The sequence below is a fragment of the Strix aluco genome, chromosome 13, assembly GCF_031877795.1.
Source record: "Strix aluco isolate bStrAlu1 chromosome 13, bStrAlu1.hap1, whole genome shotgun sequence".
In the NCBI taxonomy this organism is placed as follows: domain Eukaryota; kingdom Metazoa; phylum Chordata; class Aves; order Strigiformes; family Strigidae; genus Strix; species Strix aluco.
In genome coordinates this window covers 4,236,826-4,261,054 of record NC_133943.1, presented here as the reverse complement: position 1 = coordinate 4,261,054, position 24,229 = coordinate 4,236,826, and the positions used below count along the sequence as shown (strand labels likewise).

General features: G+C 46.5%; 1 protein-coding gene across 1 annotated transcript; it reads right to left on the bottom strand.

The window, feature by feature from the left end:
* Positions 1–211: 211 nt before the first annotated feature.
* On the bottom strand, positions 212–22,717 carry TGFBI (transforming growth factor beta induced). The gene is made up of 17 exons (XM_074838781.1): positions 22,541–22,717; positions 18,217–18,315; positions 11,409–11,473; positions 10,364–10,521; positions 9,117–9,281; positions 8,494–8,640; positions 7,650–7,791; positions 6,830–7,042; positions 6,543–6,680; positions 6,169–6,314; positions 5,866–6,002; positions 5,221–5,351; positions 3,187–3,311; positions 2,133–2,235; positions 1,856–1,935; positions 1,462–1,486; positions 212–1,293 (listed from the first exon to the last, which is right to left on the bottom strand). The coding sequence occupies exons 1-17, from the start codon at positions 22,648–22,650 to the stop codon at positions 1,238–1,240; spliced, it is 2,040 nt and encodes a 679-aa protein (XP_074694882.1). The 5' UTR covers positions 22,651–22,717; the 3' UTR covers positions 212–1,237.
* Between the last annotated feature and the right edge of the window lie 1,512 nt (positions 22,718–24,229).

Below are 24,229 nucleotides of genomic sequence, written 5' to 3'. Positions count from 1 at the left end.
TGTGACAGCAACTGCTCGTGAAAGTACCGCTGAAAAATGATGACAGGCCAGGATCAGAGAGGAGAAATATTTTGCTATTCCACTCCAGTAACTATTAGACTTGTAGATATTGATGTGACCAAATCCAACCCCCCTCCTTCCCAGTGCTCAGGTGGTCAAACTGTGCCATCAGGCAATTCAAAACAAACAAAAACCCAAACAAACATTATCATCACTTGTCATATTTATATTTTTGATTTTATTTTTAATTTTTATTAAAAAAACACCACCATTATTAAAAATGAATCATTTACTGGAAGGCTTCTGCCAGGGAGAACTCTCATTTCAGTCTTGTGAACAAAATGCAGCACAGTTAAAACCCATAGGCATAAACAAAACCCAATTAAAATAAAAGAGAACAGTTCAAACTGTAGTTTATAATTATGCAGTTTCCTCAATGTCAATAGAGAGGCTTTTGTTAAAAGCCTTCAATTCAGAATTTCATGGAAGACTTTTAAAACACAGGGGAAGAAGGAAACACACGCTTGTTTAAAAACAAACAAACAAACAAAACCCCGGAAAAAAAATTGCTTGGGTAATGGTTAATGAATTCAACAAATTTACTTCCTCCAAAGCAATCACTGTTCACCCAGCCATACGGCTGGCCCTGGGTGATGTATTTCCTCAGAAAGCTGAACATACACAATTCCTGCCAAGTCATTCTGGCCAAAATTTCCCAATTCTGCCACTGGTTTGGAAGGGGTTTTCAGTGAGATCATACCCAGCTTCCCACTTCAGGAGCCTGGAGTTTGCAGCACCAGTAGGGTACCACTGGGAGCCTGGAAAAGGGGTTTTAATTCAGCCCCTTTTGGTCTTCCCCAGTGAGACAGCACCAAGGCACTAAGCATCTCTTGAGCTCCTGAACCAGGGCGGAATTAAGCACCTGCCCTTGTACGTATGTATCAAGCCCAAAACTGTGTATGTTAAATATTGCAAATTAGTGACTACTTTTTAAAAATAAAACAAAAATCAAAACCTGTCCTCAGCATGGGAACTTTAAGGTCAAAACCAAATAAAAATGGTCTTAAAATATATACATATATATATATGGCTTTTCATTTTTCCTATTCACTTCATTGGAAACAAAAATAAATTTAAGGGTGATATTTGGTTTTTCATAACAGTTCTGTCATTCTCTTTAGCTGTCAGCCAGAGCAGATGGGATGGAGGTGCTGACTGCTGTTGCTCACGACGTGGCTCAGAATCCACCCGAGTTCTCCTTCATCCTCGCTAGTAACCGGGAGTAGACGGGTGCTGCAAGGAGAAGACCGAGTTGGGTGGGACAGACACACAGCATCACCTTGTCCCCTCCCCTCCCAGTTATGCTACATCTTGCTTGCAACAAGACAGCAGAATAAACCTCTCTTTAAGGGACAGGGACATACAGTGGAAATTAGAAACAAGCTAGAGAAGGTGTTTTACCTAGTCGAGGATTTCTCTGAGAAACCTGCATGGAAAGAAAGTATAAGGTTTGCATAAATACAACAAGTCTCCGACAGCTATAAGTACAGATTGCATGTCAATACATTTATCCCCAGTCTTCAAAAACTATGGATGAATGACTCTTCATTATTGGAAGCTGACATATATAGTACCATGCCAAGGTTACTTTCAGTGTGCTGCAAATTATAGGCTTCATGTTGCAAGATGCATTATTCCTTACATAATTAAATCATGCAAGAAGAGAGGATTCCATGAAACACATACACTCACTCTCTTTGGAATTCAAAGTCTGAATGTGAGATTATCTTCCAATCATTATTACCAAAGTGTAATTTCAGTAGTTCAACAGTGAGAGATTTTTTTTGTATTTTACCTTGGATAATGCAGATGCCTGTTTGAAGATTTCTAATGCGGGATCTGCCGGCTCGTCACCTCTTTCTTGTGGCCTTGAGGCTAAGGGTGGGACATAGATAGCACTGAAATACTCATCAAAGCACACAGGCTGCTTCCTTCCAATATTTTGTGTTGAAAATCCCGTAATAGACTAATCCTCCTCAATAAACTGAAGCAATTGCCATGTGTCACCACTCCCTCCCAAAGCAGCTCTGCTGTAATGATGTGGCTCTAGATATTTCTAACCATGGACCTACCCTGTGGCTGTAAGACAGAGTTCACAGCATAAATCACACCATTCGTGGCCATGATATCGCTTTCAGCAACGGGCTCCTTGTTGATATGTATCACGTTGTTTTTCTGTTTAGGAAAAGAAAAATAGAACAGGAGCAACTTTTGTCATCAGAGATTTCCAATTTTATTAAAGAAACCCTCACTTTGCATTCATTCATTTACTGGATGGCTGTAGGCGTTTTCATTCCTCTTGCCAATTAAGGAGAATATAAAACCAAATTATAGCCTGAGCAGTTTGTCCTGGAGTGGCTGGCAGGCTTTTGAGCATGGATTTTCTCAGTGTGCTGGCTGGGAACGCTGTTCCATGGCAGCAGAGGACATCCACCAGCTCCCTGGTGGCAGTGGGTGCTGCTGCTTGTGCTAAGAGGGATGGCTGCGGAGATGACATCAGGAGAGGGCAGATCAGGACTGGACACAGGAAGAGTCTCACACACAAACTGGCCAACTCAATGCCCTTGGAAACACCGGCCTTTCCTTTTTTTTGTCCTGCATTTTCTTCCTTATGCACAGAGTGGGTCGTGGTTATTTATTTTCTGAAATATATTTTTTTCCTCAATAGAGGATCCTACATTCTCTTAATGTAATGCAGAATTTGTGAAATGAAATTATACATCTAAATAAATCCTGCTGTGTTAAGGGAGCCCATGCAGAGATCATTTTCGTTACACTAAAAAAGACGTGTTAGCTGAACAAACTATTCGTTTAATTTATTTATGCTTTTTCCCCCATGACTCAGGGTTAAATTTATAACAGCTCCTGGAAATCATTTACAATTGGTCTTCTGGGGAGAAAGCTGAAGCAAACCACATTTCATGACTTCCAGCTTGTTGAATTGAACGCAAGGCAACAGTCCCTTCACTGCAGCCCAGAAAACACTGTTTGGTGGGTCTGTGCACACACTTAGAAGAGGTTCCCACACCGTCCAAATGAGCACAGACATACTTTGGTCCTCAGCATGGACAGCTAAACACAGACCACAGCCCTGCTGACCATGAAACCCCATCCGAGGTGACTCACCATGCTGACTTCCAGTTTATCTCCCTGCATGGACTTCAGCCTCACAAGGGCACCAACTGCACCGCTCACCAGGATCTCATCAGCCACATGGAACTTGAGGATGTTGGCAAGCTCCTTGGCATTACCTGGGGGATGAAAACATTTACATATGCAAAACGACATCAGCACTTGCTTCCCATATTTCATGTGCTGGAATGAAAGTACAAGGAAAATACCGTAATTTCCTGACAGTGCAAGGAAACAATGTAAAATTGAAAAGACCAGGCAGAAGGACCTTGGTTGGAGCTGGTTAGGGCATTGAGGCTGTTCCTGCCCTGGCAGGTCAGGATCCCAGCGAGTCTAGAAGGACACTATCCCTGTGTCCCACCTTGGTAAATACCAAACCTGTCCTATACATGAAATCCCTATCTCTTGGTTTTTCAGTCCATCTTTCTCTCACTGTGCACAGCGTGAACCTACGCTTGTTGCTGCTTTCACTTCCCAAGGAAGTCTGCGGGGGAGAAAAAGACCTATGTGAAATAAGGAAGCAGATAGAGCACTCTGTTATTTGCAAATGTCAATACTTTTGCCGGTACCAGTGTCGCTTGACAATAATCTTCACAGCTGAAACTGCGGGATTCCTGGGAAGGAAAGGGAAAAGTGTAGGAGAAATGTCACTAATGGCTCACCGATTGCTGGCCTGATCCCCACCCCACTGAGTCTCTACTTATCTAGCCATGCTATGAAACAGATTTTAGGAAGATAAGATGTTTCCCCTTTGCCATCTATTTTCCAGAAGAGGCAGTGACGTGCACAGCACGGGCCAGCAGCCCTCCTCCATCTTCTCCTTTAGAGGATGCAGTGCCACTGACAAAACCCACGGGTAGGCCATGGGGAACAGGTAGTGCAAAAGGTGTCCTTCATCTAAAAACCAAAGCGGTTCCTTCCTCTTTCAATGCTCGTATCTGAACACACTGTGAGCTTTTTTTCCATTACAGTTTTTTTTGTGTGGCCACAGTTCACACTGCACGTCCTCACCAGCATGATTCACTTCTTCATCAGGAGCATAAGCTAAATATTTGTGTGAAAAAAGAAGAACATCTGAAGCGTCCACATCTGGGATACTTCATTCTTGCAGCCGTTTACAATAGCTGCAAAACAGTTCTGAAATATTTATATATTAAGCACTAGACTGGATGTGCAGTCTGATCTTACCAGTTCCTCATTCCTGCACTTAAAAGGATAACCAGCTACCATGGGCAAATTATGATGTCAATGTTTGGTTGGGCATTAATGACGAGAAGACTTTACACTCAAATACCTGACATTGTTTCCAACCACAGCCAGTTTTCAGCATGAACAAAATAAAAGATCATGGTGCTCATCCTGAAGAGCATCATTAAACATTCCCATGCTTTTTTCCACACCCAACCTGCATGCCTGTGCTTTTCAGGATATTAGTTGTTGCCTGTGCTAGACTGGAATATCTGTTGTTTTCTCAGGATCAGACTGGACTTCCTGCTTTGTCCATGTACACATAGATGGAGCAATAGCTCCATCCTTTTACTACTTTAATTTCGTACAGTATAACTTGTGGTTGAAAGTGGACTGTGTTTTCTATCAGCAAAACTTACTTTAGACACCCTGATCCTATGTGGTTGACAGCTACATTCTCACTTCTTTCATCCCTGAGAAAGGCAGAGACCTCACCATGGGCTCTAGAAACACCTCAGAGTTATCCTGTTCACACCAGCCCGCACAGCCAAATTAAAGTCTATAGTAAATTAAGTTTGTAGCAACACACTAGAAACACATCTTCCAAGCACAAGGAAAGTATAAACCCATGCCCACGCTTTGTGTGAGACTTCAGGGCCACTCGGTCCCTCCTCAGCTTTCTGCTGGATAGGGTTTACCCAAACCAGTTGCAGAGGAAGCCCATGCTTCCAACAAACAGCATCAAAGAATGAGATATGGCAGAGAAATTTAGCCATTCCTCCCTGTATCATGCCAATAACACACTGAAGCTGTTCATCTAAATGTTCTAAACATGCTCACCCATTAGTTTGTTCAGTTCCCCTTGGGGCATGGCTCGGAAAGCTTCGTTTGTTGGAGCAAACACCGTGAAGGTGCCTGGCCTGTTCAAGTTCTCCGTTAGACCTGCAGACTGGATTGCAGCCACCAACGTACTGCAAAACAAACATACACAAAATGCTTCACTATAAACTACTTTCGTTGGTCTTCGAGCAATGGCATGTTGTGTTCTAAAGAGAGCTCTGTGAAGTTACGATTGCAAAATCCTGCTGGGGTTCAGCAAAATCAATTAACCAAAAAGTTGATTAGGTAGGAAATGAGCCTGTGAGGTCCAATCAGAACATCTAGAAATGACAAAGTTGACTCCTTGGGGACCAAACGGTAGCGAGGAGACAGAGAGGTCTGGCCACAGTAGCTCTGATGGGCAGAGGTGGCTTCAGAGCCAGCTTCTGACTGTATTAAGGGGGACCACACACTCTTGGCTCACAATTCATTGGAGGGTTATTTGAAGTCTCACTCCCTATAATTTAGGGACGAGACCACGGTTTTGGATGCTCTTTTTGAGTTTAAAAAAATATATATAGTCATGGCTATGACCCATAATACATAGAAACTGCTTTGGCAGCTCTTCTGCTCCTAACTAGCACTTCGGAAGAGCAGAAAGGTCACCTGAAGCGATGGTCTGCCTTGAGAACATCCATCACTGAGCCAGATGGTGGAGTCAACATTTTGTCCATGATAAACAGGGTCCCAAACCTTCCTTTCTTGTCATGGGCAGCAATGCAGGCATTTTCAATGCAAAGGTTCTGCAAACAAAATTGCAGAAAAAAAGCCTTTATCAGCATATGCTTCAAAACAGAGATTTTTATACATTCCACAATGCCCAATTACACTTTTTACATGATAGCCATAACATTACAGGCATCAAGCATCATTCAGCCATATGGAGCACGGCACACTGCAAGAACTTACATTGCGGTACACAAAAACTCTCAGTTCTTTGTCACCCAGAGTCTGTAGTTTCTGTCCGTGGTAAAGATATTTAGAGGAGAGCTGGTCTCTAACAATGTGGTTCAGAAGCAAGTTTTTCATGTTGCTGTCGACAACGGGGAGACCATCTGCAGCAAAAAATATGGGAAAAAACATTGATTCATGTAAAATGACCACTGAGACACTAAAAAGGTCCAAATACAGAGTATTACCCACACCAGTTTTTAATTGTAAAGCTAGAGGCCACTGCCTGTAGCTGAGGCATTTGAGAGAGGATTTGCATACTTGTGCACTGAGACTTGGCTGAAGACTGTGGCCCAAACTGATGGAAGAAAGGGATTTACTCCCCAGTTTACCTTTGAACACATCATTCACTGGGGCAAGGAGGGTCACTTTCTCACTGCCAGTTAGATGAGAACTGAGACCAGCTTGTCTGAAAAAGTCTGTAGACTTGGAAACCTCAGATTCTTGTGCCAACTCAAACAGAGTCTTAGCTGAAAAGAAAAGCAACACATAGTAACCTTGTGTTAAAGGAAATTCGCGCATCACTACTAAATATCTACACCCTCTGAATCCAGTATTTCCTTGGCAAAATAGACAAAAGAAAGGCAACAGAAAGAAAGATGCAGAGAGGCACCAGTACCTGAGTCCGGGATCAGCAGCTCATTAACAAAATGCACGACGCCGTTGGTTGCCAGGACATCCTTGTTGGCGATGATGGCCTTCCCATTGAGGGTCAGCTCTTCCCCACTGCAGCCCACGTCCAGGGTGGTTCCTTCCAGAGTCTCCATCGTCAGGCCAGCGATGATGGCCTCAGCACACATGGCTGACTTCAGGATATGATGGTTCAGCAGGTCTGTAAGAGAGGCAAGTGTCTTAGTGAGCTGTGAAAACCAGCTGTGAAATTATTGCAGCTTTTAGGAATCCTGTTCAATGCCAAGGGCCTCCTGTACTGTACTGTACTGTACTGTACGGGGCTCCACTCCAAAAGATGCACAGTCATTTTAATTTGGGCTGATTTTAATTCAGCAGCCTGTGAAATGAAGTGCCTAAAAGGAGTAATTTTTATACATCTTTGCCAACTTCAAAACATTTTGTGTGGTTATTCGACCCATTTGTCAGGGGAGGTTACATTGATTAGTCATTAGTTTTCTTGCATCTTGCTGGACTGATAGAAATCACCATCACATACAGAAGTGATAAAGAAAAGCTTGGAAAAGGGACTGCTTCAGCTTCCTCCTCCATACCTGGATACCACCCTCTCTGCCATGTCTACACATCTACCGTATCTACATCTAAAGAAGTCTGGGCTGCTCAGTTTAAAAAGCTGGAGTCTGTCAAATCTGTTTACTGCAGCTGTTGTCAGCGTATCAAGGAGCCATTCAGATATCCTTGAGAAGGAATTCTGATGAACTGAAAAATACTCTTCACTCTCTCAATGGGCTCAGTAAACAAGGACTTACCCTTCAGGGCTGCTGGGTCCCCCAGGATCCTGTTCAGTGTTTCTCGTGGGATCTTCTCAAAGGCTTCGTTGGTTGGAGCCAAGAGCGTGTACTGGCCTTCGCTTTCCAGCAAGCTGTTGAGGTCAGAAGCAGCCACTGCAGCCTTCAGAGAAATGAGGAGAGAGGGTATAAGCACATTCAGCCAGAATACAAAGGTCAGCAACTTTGTCCAGGCACACAGTAAGGGCCAGATTTATTAAGGCTTTTATAATTTCAGAGGACTTACAAAAAATCCTGAATAGCTTCTTTCAGCACTTCGGTCCCTTTATAAATCTGACCCAGGCCCATGGTTCTCTTGTGCTCCAGAAATTTGAGTACAAGAGCCTTTTTTTGGCAAGACTGAGAGCTAGTTCAAATACCCTGACACTCCTGGAAAGGGTCACAGTAGTTCCAGTGAATAATTCAGATCAGAACCCACAGCTGGCTAACTGCAAAACCCCTTTGCTTGTTAAGTTATTCCTTGACTTGGCAAATACCAAGTCAAATAAATTGGTACTCATCAAATCTGAACAGTTAGTATCTCCTAAGGCTAAAACTCCTGTAGAACAGTGAGGAGACAGACTCAGTCTACATCTCTTTACTGACAGCAATAGCAGGGTGACAATTATTCTTATAAAACCCTACTTGCATTGATATCAAACACTTATCTTCCTAAAGCAAAATAAGCTATATTGGTACAAGGATTTTATCAGCAGCTTTCAAGTCACAGCACCTAGGCACTGGCAAGCTCTTCAGGACAACTCACTGGGCGTGGGATGACTAAACATCTCTAAGGAGCCCTGGAGCACACGTGGGATGGACTTACCCGAAGAGTTTCCAGGCTCTCCTCAGTCTCAATGACCTGCTGAATGCTGTTTGTAGTGGTGGAGATGACTTTGTCGATGACATGGACCACTCCGTTGGTGGCATGATGGTCAGCTTTCAACAGCCTGGCACAGTTCACAGTGACAATCTGGAGAAGGAAAGAGCCACGGGGCGTTATGTGCACTAAAACAAGAAGGTAAAGCAGCCTCTGCTGGTTTTCTATTTCAAACCCAGTGAGTGCTATAATATTGAATCAGCAGGAGCAGAAATGTGGCTTCCTAAAAAAACATACAAAGAATGAGAATGCTCTATCAAGAATGTTGAAACATTTCAGGTTTAAAGAGCTTTGAAAATAATCAGTGGTTTTGTCTACCCTGCACCATCAAGACTAAGAAAATATGCATGAACCAATACTTAGGCAAGCATATGGTTATACAGCACAACAGCATTGATGCAACTGTCTGCTTGTAAATATTCTTTTCAAGCTCCTTCTAAATATGTATCCTAAATCAATAGTTGTCAACCTAAGCATTACAGAGTCCTGGAGGTCCAAGAACAGTGTAGGAGCTGCAAGGCAGCAGAAAAGCAAGCCCATGGTGGGTAGGTTTTATACAAATGTCTTACCCCATTGGGATAGTGGTGAATCTGGATAGGCAGGTCCTGGTACATTGAGTTAAGTGTTGTCCCGTGTTTCAGATCGTCCGTGAGGACCCGTTTGTTCACCATGTGGTAGCGAAGGGCATTGAGCAGCTCAATGTTAACATTACTGACTAAGGAATCCAAAGTTTCCTGAAAACCAGAAAAATTCATTTTTCAGTGCTGAGTGCAATTAAGCCAGTTGTTAGAGAGAGCCAGGAGGTCTGGCTGCATCCAAGGTGCTTCCAAGGTGGGTGCGTGTGTGTGTATTAAGTGATGTATTCAGCCTTAAGCCATCTGTGCAAATTAAGAGCTCTGACTTTCATAAATCTTCGTCTTACAACAGCAGCTAGCAGCTCTGGCACCCCTGTCCTTGGCAGATGAAGGGATGATGGCAGCAAGCTCCAGTGTGGGATCACTGCATCGAAATGAGCAGTAAGACAACAAAAGGCATCACTCGGGGCCAAGGACAAATACACCAGGAGACCTTCCCTCGCTGCAGCATCCCTGCAAGGGGCTCTGCTGGTGCAGGTTCAGGGTAGAGGTTTGGTTGTGGGGGTAGTCAAAAAGATGCCCCCTCCCTGCCCCAATAGTTGTTCTAACGTATTTATGGACAAGTGATTTAAATGTGGGATGTAACTGGATAGGGGTCGTACAGCTGGGACTCTCCCCAGTTCACAGAGATGCTCCATTAGCATCAGAGCACCAGCAGGACAGTGGTGACAACTTCAGGAGTGGAAATTCCACAAGACACGGAGTGAGAAAATCAAAACCAATGTAAAAGAAATTTATATGTAATTGAGCATAGGAACACACTGATGCACAAAGGCTGCAGGTTTACAGAGACTCCAGCTGGGACTGGCTACTTGTGCAAATTATTAAGAACAACCAGAGTGGTAAAGTAAGGGTCAACAAGAAAAACCAAAAGGGATGGAAAGTCTCTTGCTGCAGGTCTTATTGCAATCCCTAATGGTAAGCAGGGAAAACTGAACGAGGTGATTTTCACAGCCACCCGCTGGAGAGCATCCACATCTCTCTAGTGATGGGTCTTTCAGAAACAAAGCTCTGGAGCTGAGGGACCGGTACAGTGATTCCCATCTTAGAAATTCATAGTCCTTCCCACATCAGGACTGTGTCCGTTCTACTAGATAGGGCTGGATCCAGACTCCTGCAGAGCTGGATCTCCACTAGAGAAAGACAGAGGAAGAAGAGAAAGAAGAGGAATTATATCTTACAGCAGGCAAGGACGCCCAGGCCTCATTACTCGGGGCAAAAATTGTGAAACTTCCAGGTCCTTCGATTTCTGGCCTTAGGTTAGACCGGTCGGAGTAGAGCTGCGTGGTGGCAGAGCCAACAACTCCCAGGGTTTCATAGATGTTTGAAAGTGGCAGTGCTGAAAGAAGAGAAGGTTATGTTCCCAACACATCGTCCATCCTTCCCGCACTGCGCTGAGTTAAAGGAGAGCTGCTGGTGAGAATGCTTGGGGAAATGAAGCACGTCAGGGAACTCGTATCTGTTCGCTAATTAGATAATAAATAATCATAGCGTGACAGCTCCAGCCTCAATTACAGCAGTGTAATCCAGGATCTACTGCATCTCTGCAGGTTTAAATGGCCTTACTCTGGATTTAGATGGATATGAATTGAGGCAAGCAAATATATTCATTGCTTTCACCCAATCCTTGTTTGTACTCAGGCTTTTGCTGCTCACAGCTGGCAGCTTATCGCTGGTCTCGGTCTCCACCGACCCACCCACACCAGCCCACATGGTTAACTGGGCAGCATCAAACTTTTGTGGAAGGAAGCGTTCAGAAAGCAAAAGCAGAATATGTCTTTCTTCAATAAACCCAGTTAATTCCCTCCCAACCCCCACCACTGGCTGAACAGTATTTTCTCCTAAATGCAATTTTGCTAACCTCATGCTTGCCAAAATAAAAATGAGCAGAGATTGGCAGAGCTGTCTGCTACTCTATCATTCCTTTGTATTCCATTTCCAATACAGCTATATAACTTGTTGGAATAAGTAGTTCCCTATGGCCCTCCCATGCTTGATTATGTTTAATTATATCCAAGGTTTTAAGTTGTCTGGAACATTTTGCATGCTTTGGAGCTGATCTGGCACTCAGCTGGTGCTCTGCTGAGTCCATTTCTGACTTGTTCGTGGCAATATTGTGCACAAATTGCAAAAATCAAATCCACTTTGAGTAATTTTCTAACATTCCCCTTTACTAGGCAGCTGTATAATTTTAAGAAGTTTTAAAAATGTCAAACATATTTTTACCAGCTGGGCAGCCTTTTTCTCCAGGAACTTTTTCATATCCAGGACAGCACTCATAGCTGATTACTCTGGAATAAGAGAGGGATACGGCAGATTAACTGATGGTGTCTCACTGCTTCTTCTCTATTTGCTATAGTTCTGTGTCCATCCATATTTGGTGATGTTTCTAAGCAGACTCTTCATTAGATATATAGACTTGAACAAAAGACAAACCACAATTTTTATCTCCTTCAGGGCTGCATGTTGCAAATTTCTCCACTGAACAAAAGCAGACACAATTTCTTTTCAAAACCACGCTACCCAGGAGACTTTGTACAAACAGTGGTTGGAAACTGACGCCACAGTCCCAACAGATAACCTAGGCAAGACACTGCAAGTGCTGGTTCATCCAGGCACATTTCCCACAGGATTTGGGGATCTCCCTGGCTGACTGCTGATGTCATGTCTGATCACCGGGCAACACACTGAAACTCCAGCATGTTGCTGCTTTACCAAACCGGCCAAGCGTTTCCCCTTCATTTCATCCCATTCTTGGCCACCACCAGAAATTATCTGCTTACTTATGGCAAAATCCACCAGACAGACCTGGAGGGGAAGGAGCATCCCTGGTCTTGGATGCACTGGCAGAAGGGCTTGGGATAAGCCCTGCAAGGACAAACATCACCGGTAGTGGCACATGCATCCGTGGGCACCCCGGGCAGTACCGCAGCCCACCGGTCTTTGCCAACACTGGTACGTCCATGCGAGCACCCTCAGTGCAACATTTCCTTCTGCAAACTGCTGCTCTGATTAGGCACTATCCCCCAGTAAAACCTAAGGGGCCAAAGACTCCATCCTGGGGACTCGGGGCCATCCTGCAGATTTGCAGATCCTAAATAAGAGCTGCCTGAATGCTGTGTCCATCGTCTGCAGCTCAATGGGAAATAAAAGTCATCTGATTCTCAAAGCTGGCCCTTCAAGGGAACATGTTTCAATATTAACAGGGGGGGAATAAAAAAAAGAGAGAAAGGGAAAACCTCAATCCAGAAGTCACCCGTTTATTTTCCACAGGGGATTCTTCTACCTATTGCTCTTACACTTGGTGTGACAGGAGCAAGGCCATCTGATCGATGGGCTAAGACAGTGAAGGAATAGGTGTTCCTCCCAAAGACAAGTGTTTCCTCTGTGCTCCCAGTTGGATTCAAGACAAGTAGGATGCTGTATTGCCGATCCTCAGCACACTCACTCAAAGAGAAAGGAAAATCCTCAAGCTTCAGATATTTGTCATCATTTTAACACTGTTAACAAACAGTGGAAGTGCCTGGGGTTTAAGAGGGAATTCTTCAGGGTAATTAAGAGCCAGTAAGTGAAAGAAATACCTGCTTTTCTGTGACAGAAGCAAATAAATTCTGTGTCACGGTTTCCTAAGAGAATTACAAAGCAAACCCAGACTGATTGTCTAGACATTATATATTCCATGTGGGAAAGAGTTTGCCTAAAGCAATCCCTTCCTTTGACTACTGGAGATCTTAACACCCTGCTGCTCCGCTTTCCCCAGCCCCCCCCCGTCTCGTGTTCATTAGAAACACACACTTTCTACCCCCGCCATTTCCCTCCCCTACCTCCAATTTTTCTTTTTTTTACCCTAGAAACTAAATCCAGTCTAGACAGTTCCCTTGGTTCAGACCTGTAATCAAAGATGAAGAGCTGATTAAAGAGAAATCATTCCAAAGTTCAGCATAAATAATTCCTGAGTGCTGACGTAGGCCTTAAAAGGCTTATTTATAGATCGATCGGAGATTAATGAGCTGTGACGGAGGGGCAGGACGCTGATGCACACAGCCTGCAGCGCACGGGGCTCGCCGGCTCGGGGCTGCCCCAGCAGCCGGGCGTCTGCCAGGAGGTGAGGGCATCGGGAAGGGATGGAGGGACCGTGCCACCCGCTTGCCAGCGTGTTCCTGGGCACCTCCAGCACCACCCCACAAGGGAAGCTAACGGCCAGAAGCACCGGGGCCAGTAATGGGGCCAGTTCCTTCAAGCCCCCAGTCTCACTCGCCCACTGCAGGTGATGTACCAGCATCACCTGGTATGCATTCTACATGCCAGCGTTTTGGGTTGAGTGCCAGAAAACTTCTGCAAAGGGCCCGGTGAACACAGAGGTGCTCAGCCAAGTGTTTGCACCTACAAGGAGCCAGAGATGAGGATTGTAAAAAAGCAGCTTCAACTTCAGCCATTTGCCCTCCCATGGCTGGTGGACTTGGTGGAAGCACAAGACCACCCAGCCCACCCAAAGGCAGGTGGGCAATGTTCAAGGAGTCGCTCGGGACTGGGCACAGGGCATCCTCCCAGCTGGTCCCACAGCCACCTCCAGCCCTCAGGGAGGAGCAGCACAGCTGTGGATGAAGGCTGCTCCACCTCACTTGCAGGACTCTGCATCTCAATGCTCTGCTACCCTACACATCCATATGGGAGGAAGGCTGCTCCTCTGACATGTCTTCCTCCAGGTGGGTTGGAGCCAGTCTGCTGGCCAGGGAGGAGTATTTCTCTTACACAGCCAGGGGCAAACAGCTCATGGGAGGAAACACTGAACACCTCCCAGCCATCGCACCACACGGCAGGATCTGCACAAAAGTCTTTGGAATTGCCAAGTCCGTCCCCATTTATGGTGTCTACTCAGTGGCTACAGACCACTATGCTGGGCCACGGCGGATGCCAGCAATGTGGGTTAAACAAGCAGTGCCCTCGTACAAAGAGCATTTCTCATCCACTCTGCAACGCTTCTGACCACAATTTCCTGACCTCCTCATTGAGTAATTGCAAGCTGAATCTATAGTTTTTCAGCCTCTGGTTTTGAAACACTGTATTTCTAAAATGTCTATCTGTGTCTGACTGCAGAAGCAAGCTCCCTGGCTTTTACTAGTCATTGTTTCATTGTGGTTGCATTCTTAGGATCTGAAATTAAATTTTAAGTGCATTTTTCAAGGTAATAAAAATAAGCTTAGGCATATATTGGTGAATAAAGATCCATTTGTAATAATTTCCTGTAATAAAACCCATATGTTTTGTTTTTGTAAAATAAGTGCCAGAGTCATTCTTTTCCTGAACTGAGGAAAGTACATCAGACAAGAAAAGGAAAATTAATTTAAAAGGAAAAAAAAAAGGAACATATTAAGGGGTAACTTACTGCCACTAGTTATTCCTCAAAAAGTAATCAAAAACCCAATTTATGTAAGTTGTCTTTTCATTCTCAAACAAAAAAATGTGTGGAGACACATTCAATTGCAACCCCAATTCTGGAAGAATGAGTCCAGCGCATAAGGAAGGTAGAAAAATATAAAAAACACAGACACAACTATGAGAATACACTCTAAATAAACTATTTCTTTGGCTTTGGAATAACCAACAGTGGAAAATTACCTAATTACCAAAACAATCTTGTTTCAGCGCTCGTTAAAATCAAAGCAGTGTCAGACTCCTTGCCAACTGTCTTATCTCACTTCATCAGCAAGTAATGCAATGATAAAAAATGTACATAAATCCTCTAATTTCTCCCTAACTGCGTGAGCCAATACTTCAGCAAAGAGAAGAAAAACAAAGCAAAAAAGCAGATAAAGAGGTACGAGTCCTCCTCTGATGCATGAGTTGAAATTTCCATTGTGCACATCCAGCGCCAGTAGAGCACTCCGCCCCCATGGACCAGAAGATGCTGCTCGAGAAGCAACCCTGCAAAGCCTCTCCACTGAGCCTCTGCCTTCCAGCCGTAATGTATTTGTTTCTGGTAACAGCTATAGAGCAACTGAGCACGGGGCCCGCTGCACCCAGGGTGACCGTGAGCACTCTCAGCAGTGACCCAAAGGTGATGCACCTGGAGACAAGAGTAAAGACCAGGCACATCCGTATCCTTCCAGCTGGCTCTCCTCGCTGCTCCAGTCGCCCTGTGTCCCTCGGTGCAGGATGTGATCACGCAAGGGAGGAGTGAAGTTATGCTACAGGCTTCCAGCAACTTTTCTGCCTTCCTCACTCAGGGTTGAATTTCTCTGCTCTGAGTCAGCTCTGCAGGAGCTCAGCTTTGCTTCTCTGCAGTACCTGGTCTATCACTGACCTCCCTCCTTACTACATGTTTGAAACTGCTCAGAGTAGGAAAAGAAAAGAAATCAAAGCAGTCAGAACTATCTTCCTAAAGCCAGGTATTTGTGCCTGCAACACACCTCCAACTTGTGGCACCACTGACCCTTTAAGAAAATAAGGAGGATAACAGCCAGGTCAAATGTGAACTAGGTGAGACAGATCAAGCGTCTTCTACCCCAGGACCGCTCTTCTCACCCCCCTGGGCTGATGGAGTGGACCCCACTGCCAACAAGAGGACCAAGCACACAGCTTCAGGAGAGCACTTCTGACTATAGATCCCAAGCAAAGGCTGGATCCACCCAGTTATGATGACAAACTTGCCAAATCCTGACTCTTTCTGGGATTTAAAGGCATCAGGTATTCTCAAAACCTCTCATGGACCAGCTCAGTCCCACGCAACGGGCTGGTTTCGGGGGTTCATGTTGAGCACCATTAACCATGCCCACGTTCTCTGCTGGGCACCGGTGCACTGAGCACGGCACAGCATCAGGCCCCTGACACTGGTTTAAGAATTCGACTGCCGCAGCATAACGCATCATGTCCTTTATGGCCCAAATGACTCCTGATTGCTTCCATACGCCAGGAACTCCACGTCCAGCGGGAGCCATCACCAGCAAGCGTTTGTAATCAGAGCTGTCCCAGGGTCCTCTGGAAAATGTGAGTCAAGGCACGTGTCTTTTGTTCTGCACAAGCACTGCTAAAGGGAAAAGTAGGGCCCAGGCTCAAAAATGACTAGGAAGAGAGAAGAAGACAATGACACCCATTGTCAAGATGTTACAAAGCAAAGAATAGTGAGCAAATTCCGTGTATAATGGGAACATTATCTCATAGGTTAACAGGCAGGTTAATGCTGTGTATGCTTTTCTCTCAGCAATGCATCATTGGATTAGACACTTGGGTAAAAGCAGAGAAAATGAGGTTAGAAGAGATCACCCCATCTCCTCAAATGCAATCATGAAATACTGCCAGATGCCAGTTGTTCCACCTCTTTCTGGAGATAAGCGGACAAGTTTGTCTCTGCCAAATACAGCTGCACACTTGGGTTACTTGAGGTTAGTTCCTCATTTGCTTCAGAGCTGAAGAAATCTGTGGCTGGATGGCTTTGCCTTTCAGTGACTGTAACAGCAAAGCCACATCCCACATCCACAGCTGAGTCATGTTTTCTTTGGAGACGTACTAAGCTACTCTGTTATCAGAAGAGGCAATGATGATGCCACATTGCCACACCATATTCTTGTCCATTTTACATCAAAAAAGCCACCATTCGGGCAAAATCAGAGCCTGAATTCTAATCACCCAAACCAAATCCTCCCAGATTTGGTGGTTTTGTAGAATTAAGGGGGGGGGGGGGGGGGGGGCATTTTTTGTTTGTTTTTACAATATTGCCTCTCTTTTTTTTCTTTTTTTTTTTTCTGTAAAGACAATTGGACATAAGGGAAACCACTCTACATGCTCACTATATGGCACATCCTGCAATACATCCTCCTGAAGTACAGAATTTTCCTCTTTTAGATGAGTTCATGGGTAGCACAAAGAAAGCCCAAAAGCCATGCACAGTGATGACTTCTGTTTTGCCTTCCTCCTCACCATACCAACACCAGACACACGAAACGAATCCTGATGGCCAACCATCACAGCTAAACCAATGACGGCAACCAAAATAAAAGCAATATAGCTTACCACAGTTCAAGATCTCAAAGTCTGCTGTTGACCACAGAAACAGAGTTTATTTAATCTGCAGTAAAGAACATCATGTTCCTATAGATCTAATTACAATTTACATTGGACCATAATGGAAACACATGAGATGATGTTCTGCTGTTTGTTCTTCTTGACCTTGCAGATCCAGGACCAGACCTGGCCCACGGCTCTGCTCCCCAGAGCCAGCACCTTTGCACTGATATTGGGTAACGTGGTGGTGCGTGCTGAAGTGCGGGCCAGCAAACGTGTCTGAAAGCCCAGTTTGGCCTACACCAAGGAAGAAGATTCCCCGCTCCTGATCTACAGCCTGGCACACAGTCAAGCACGCATATCCTTAATTATCTGCTGACTATATCTTTCAAAAGAATGTCCCGAGGCTGCTTACACAGATACTTTATGCAACAGCTACTTGAATATTATTGTTTGCAATTTTAAATGTGGAATTGGCCTGCAAGTCTAATTAACTTTCCTGGTGGAGTCATCAGAGAGTGCTGGCTAAAACTGACACTTCTTTCCCTTTATTTCTGTTTTCTCTTCCAAAGCAAACATGTGTAGATGAATTTTACATTCTCTCCAATATCCATCAGCTCTGGATTGCCTTTTATTCCTTTTTTTTTTTTTTTTAGCTAGGCAGCATTGAACCTAGCATGGAGAGAGACACAGCTAAGTACTAGAAAACATCTGGTACACACTTCATTACAGCATTGAGAGCTCTATAAGTATATATAGAAATGCAATTAGAATAAACCATCAGGGTTTGTATTTACACGGTACTTTCCATTCTTAACATCTAAGTGATTTAGGATCACGTTTGCCATTTGAGAAAAACGCAAATATTTCCTAGGGAGTAAAAGGCTAAAACAATTCTTAATACATATACACATTAAGCCTGCACCGTGGGCTCTGACATCCCACATCTGTCACACCATCTGCCTCTCCCACCCAGCACCCACCTCCGCATCGGGGTCTTCAGGGAGACCCTGGCTGGCACTCGGGTACTTACGTTGACTTCCCGCAGATCTTCCTCTGGTACCACTGCTTGCAGTTGGTGAAGTATTTCCTGTTCGTGCCGATCAGCTTCTGCACCGCGCACACGTTGGGGCTACAGGTAACGACAAAGCAGAAGGGGGTCCTGTAAGCCTCCCTCCTTTCAGTGCTGACCCCCAGCATGGAGCCAGACCCCACCTGACAGTGCCCGAAAAGTCCTGCTGGGGTTGCAAGGGAGGAAATTTTGAGAGCTGCGAGTCAGCTTGCTTGGTCTGAGTCTATAATGACCTATCATGAACTGGAGGAAGCAGTGAAAGAGATCCCTCTTCACTCTGCCAGGGTATCTTTTTCTTCTCTGAGTGCAAAATCTTGACTTTTTTTCCATGTTCTACCTCTCACCAAAATATAAAGAAGTTAAAAATAATACTTTGGTCAGTATTTCCATGGTGAACAGCTACTTAAAATTTGCAATCCCAGATAAAACCTGATAAAGTTATGCAATAATTCAAATCCTTCCAAACCCACCCATTATTTTATTGTTTAGGGCATAAAGAAGGACAGATATTTATCAGTCTATAGACCGACTTACACCAAAACCAGAATGGATACTTTTGCTGTATGATAGACTCAGCAGATTCTGGACACGGGTGCTGAGCTGCTGATGGGGAAACCAAGCAGTGGCACTGCCCACTCCGGTTTCAACACACCAGGTATGACAGCACAGATTCAGAGTGGCTATATCAGGCCACAAGGTACCGAGAGCTCCTTCTCAACCAGAAAAGCAGACGGTTGGCATTACATGTGTGACTAACCCCACCGACAGCTGACTGCAGCCTTTCAGCTTTCTAAGAAGTGGTATCACTGCGAGCAAAGATGTGGTCAAACAGGAGTTGGGAGTTTACTTGCTGCCGGTTTGGCCAGCACAGCATTTCCCCACTCTGCCTGGCTGACCATCTCTGTGGTTTGTGGCCAGCAGCCCTGGCCACGAATGTGGGCAACGCACGGTCAATGCATCAGATGTGATTTATGGGCTTGGGCTGCAAGGCCACCAACTGCCTCTGGGCTTGAGCCAGAGGTGTAGCAACACCCAAGCAAGCTGAGGATGCTCAGCCCAACTGAGACTGGATTCCCAACACCAACACCATGCCCCAGCTGTGGCAGTAGCACCAAAAGTATGCGGAGTATTGGCTGCCAGGCAGGTGAAGGGAAAACAAATAATTAAGCAAAATACGCAAACCATCATTTCAGCCCATCAGAAGTGCTCTGCGCCATCCAAGGCAGAGTTTTCATTTGTACAAATGAAACTCCAGATGCGCCTGGAGATGCTGCTGTAAGGGTCTTGTTGATCTGTTTAGGAAAGCAGGCAGCAGCCTGTTTCATGCTGGGTTTGACTGAGAGGCTGCCCGCTTGCCTACCAAAATTAACAAAAGCAGAGTTTGCAGCCCAACCACCGTCTTGCTTTTCACCGTTGTCCCAAATTCATCTCTCTCCAAAACGGGCCAGCCTGCCCATCATTAGCATGAATTAACGCGAGGGTCTCCTATATGTTGGCTAACTTCAGCGCCAGTCCCAGCGGGAGCTTGGCTTGCCTTCAATGAGCCTTTGTTGGTGTGGCTGCCCAGGGTCCTGCGGAGGCAGGATCCAACCCTGCACAGCCCTGGCACCTTCGTCCTGCCCCAAGGGAAAAGTGAGGACCCGCAGGACCTGGGGGAGTTCAGCTCACCATTTCCCTCGTTACTGCCATATCCAGTAACGGTAGTTTGTTTCAGCATGAAAGCATTTAATTCCCTTTCTATATATAAGGTGAGGGACAAGGAGAAAGAATCTCCTGAAAAAAAGTTAGAAATCACAAAGCCAAACGTTCAGCTGGTGCAAACTGGCCCAGGCTCAGTAATTTCCATGCCAAATCATCGCTTAGAGAGACGTCTGTGCTCTCTGACTCAGCCCACCTCGGCTACCTCGGCCCCGCCGCGCCGAAATATGGTTCCAATTACATCGAAATTCCAAACCTTGCCTAGATTTCAGCGTCTGGCTGACGGCAGTGGACAATCCCTCTAATATTCATCTTGACAAGCCTGGCTACTGAAGGACTTGTTTGATCATTTCCCCCGTATCCCCGGGAGCAGCCTGCCAAGAAAACCCTTGCGCCTTCACAACAGCATCGAGCCTGGCGCTGCCTTGCTCCCTCCTCCCTGCCCGGGGCCGCAGCTCTGCAGGGCTGCTGCTCCCTCCCTGACTTATGGGGGAAAATTTCTTCCCAGTTTTTCCTCAGTGTGGAAAAATCCCGCCCCCCCAGGGCCGTGTTATCAATGATTCCCACAGGCAGGCTGTAGTAGCGGCTCCCCATGGTGCGTGTTCTGGTCCTCTGCCCAGTCTGGCTTAAAATGAATTTGTCAACACTCTCCCCTCTCCTCGTTGGAGTTCATCACCTCTGCCATGCCGTTCCCAGCCAGCCGCGCTGACTCGAGGATAAAACTGCCTATTGTTCCCCTTCAGCTGAAGCCGTGCACTTGGCAGGCAGCAGCTGGGAGCTGCTGGGACAGGGGCTGCCCTTTGGGAAGGGGCAGAGAAGAGCCGGACTTACCGTACGGCCCCAGCTACCTGCCATGACTATGTCCACAAAGCTCCCCAGCCCACAAAGCCGGGTGGGTTTGGGCAGAGTGCTCCTAGCTTTTCATCTTCAAATCTTAATGTTCCTTATATACTTCTCAGCTCCTCTCCCAGACTTGAGCTGATTTACTTTTTTAAAAAAAAAAAGTTAATTAAGATGTACAAGTTTTGCTGCAGAGCCAAGCTCTGCCACCCAACTCGCTCGCGGCTCAATAGGAGCATTGATGGTGTGGGGGGATGCTCACAGCAGAAGGGGTGGCAATCCCCGTTGCACATCACTCCTGAGCTCCCTCCTGCAAGCAAAACCACACGCCTCACATGCAAGATCTTTTTGGCTGGTTTTGTGTTGCTGTATCTCTTTGTCACGTCATTAATCAATGTCCAAAATCCAGGCGATGTTTAAAAATTAGCTGGGTGTAAATTGCTCTCTCCATCAGAAAGGAACTGGTGAGCAAAGTCTGTGGCCAACTACACTGGGCTTATCTCAGTGGAACTTCACTTCATCTGGAAACCCTGGTGTACTAATTCCTTCCATCTTCCAAAGATCTCAGGCACCAGCATGGACCACAATCACATCTTACCGTGTGCCTCTTGATAGTACAGGGAATAACAGGCTTCTCCCTGCAGAGATGAGTGCGCTGATTTACACCAGGACTGCACTAAACTTACTGAGTCTGAGTAAACTCCTGCCTCAGGGCTATCAGCAGACCTGGATATTTACTAGTTTCAGATCATGTAGAGATGAAGAACAAGACTCAGTGTATTTGTATGTAAATCACTGTAATTCTTTCATTACTGACATTTTACAAGTAGACATCAGCTCAGAATTTGTCTGTTGGATTCTGTACCTAATTAGACATATAAACAGCATACCCCTTTTCATAAATACTGACCTGGATCCCTGCCAGACACTGTATCAAATTGCAATATTTAAGTCTTGGGGGGGGGGTTTAAAAGCATTTCATGACCCTGCCTTCAGCAATCCCTTTCAATGGAAGCTACAGTTCAATCAATGTCACTGCCCTGAGAGACGGAAGCCAGCTGAAAGCTCTGTCATCCTTACGTCCTTCCTAATTCCCAATAAATTTTAAAAACTAAATTTTAAAAACTTATCAGTGAAGACTCAAGCTGCTCAGTCCATAACATATTGCCCATCTAGCAAGAGAGGTCTACAGGCATTTTGTGGATACTCATTATAAGTGATCACTTTGGTCAGGAAAACTTTCAAGAGTTACTGGGGGTTCCAGTCAAAGAGTAAATTGGTGTTTAATGCACAGAGACAATCCTCTGCCATTGAACCAATTTTCTTTCTTTTTCTATGAATTCATGAAAGTGAGAATTCCTTCCACAAAAATGTTTAACTGTTCAAAATCTGGGGATTTCCCCCCCCCCCCCCCTTTTTTCCTTAACGAGGATAGAGCGATAAAGAACTATTGAGGGGTCTAAAACGACATCTGCAATACTACGCATCCTGAAAGAAAGGAAGGAAGTTCTCTACAGAAGAAAGGAAAGAAAAAAACTATTCGAGGATGAAGGAAAAAGCCGTTATCCGAGGGAGAAAGCACCCACCGGAGTGTCCGCCGAGGGCCGGGCGGAGCTGCTACCGGCCCCGCACCGGCTCCCGAGCCGCCACCTCCTGCGGGGCCGCCGCTTCCCACCGGGATTTGTGCAAATGGAGGGAAAAAACCGGTTCCCCCGCACACCCCCCCCGCCCCTTTACCCCCCCTTACCCGTGCTGCCGGCCGCGGAGCCGGCTGTGCTGCAGGACCTGCTGGTACGGGGACTTGGCGGCGGCGGCGAGGCCCAGCGCCAGCGCCAGCAGCAGCGCCGGGTGCGCCATGGCCGGGACGGGACGGGACGGACGGACCGACCGACGGACAGGACGGGACGGGACGGTGGCGGCCGCCGCGCGCCCCGTTAAATGCGGCGACGGGGGCGGGGAGCGGCGGCGCGGCCCGGCGGGAGGGGAGGGGAGAGGAGAAGGGGAAGGGGGGGGGGGGGGGGGGCCGCCCCCCGGGAAGGGCATCCCTCCCTCCGTCCGTCTGTCTGTCCGCTGCGGGAGCAAAAAGCGGCCAGGGGCGTCCTCCCTCCTCCCTTCCAGCTCAGCTTTTTCTTTTCTTCTCTCCGGGACTTTTTTCCACCGTCCCCCCACTCCCCCGTCAGGTCTCCGAGCGGGGTGGTTGGACTGACACCCTCTGGGGGTCCCATCCATGCCCCCCCCCCCACCCCAGGGTGCTCTCCTGGCTGCTGCCCGACCAGCCCAGCCCTGTCCCCCCGCCTGGCACCCTCAGTGCCTCAACACCACCCCACCCCCCAGCATCTTCCAATTCAAGAGTTGAGAGGTTTCTGGTTTTTTTTTTTAAGCCAATGCCAGAGAAATAAGGCTGCCATCGGCGTGCCCCCCTTGGCCAGCTTGCTTGTGTTCCACACAGCTCTGGGGTGAGTTTCACAGCGAGCCACATGGCTCTGAAGGGTCCCAGGCACAAAGGTGCTGGCCCGCCGTGGCCAGTGAGACAGGCCCCCCAGGAGCCAGCCATCACGGCCATCCCAACCGCTGACATGGAAACCTCCATTCCAGCCAGGGGCAGAGAGGGTGTTTGGTGCTTGTAACGGCAGCAGAGAAGTGAGACCCTTGCTTGAGGCTGTCACTGTGCTCCCCACCACGGGCTTCCCAGGAGAGAGCCCCTGCAGAAGTCTTGAAGGGGCCAAAATGTGGGCGAAGCACAAACAACCGAAGTTGCTTCTGTAATGCCAGGCACAGAGGGGGAGGGAAGTCACCTGGCCCCCAGTTTATCCACCTTGACTTACCACAGCATCCCAGTGTTTGTAATGGATTTGCTCTGACTGGACATTAGGAAAGCATTTTTCACAGAAAGAGTGGTCAGACAGTGGAATAGGCTGCCCAGGGAGGGGGTGGAGTCACCATCCCTGGGTGTGTTTAAGGGCCGTTTGGATGAGCTGTTTGGGGGATGTGGTGTAGGGGAGAACTTTGCAGAGTAGGGCTGAGGATTGGACTCGATGATCCCGAGGGTCTTTTCCAACCTGAATGATTCTGTGATTCTGTGACTGGGCTGACACCAAAGGCGAAGGACTCTTTCCTCCTGAAATCCCCCTGGGAAGCTGAGGGGGCCCTTTGTGGCCACTTGCCCTTAGGGACAGACTTCTGCAAAACCCTCATGTGGCTTTGGAGACTGGGCAGTGGCCAGAAAGGGCAGCTGCTCAGCCAAGGATGGGAATTGAAACGTATCCAGTGAGCAGCCACCGAGCCAAACAGAAGAAGGCTTTAGCAATAATAAACACTTTGAATTTACAAAGATTTTTTTTCCCCCACACTAAATAAATCTGATTAGTGTAAACAGCATTAACGCTTCTTGGATAAAATACACAAAACCATTCCTCAGTCGGGTTTCCTCTCCCCG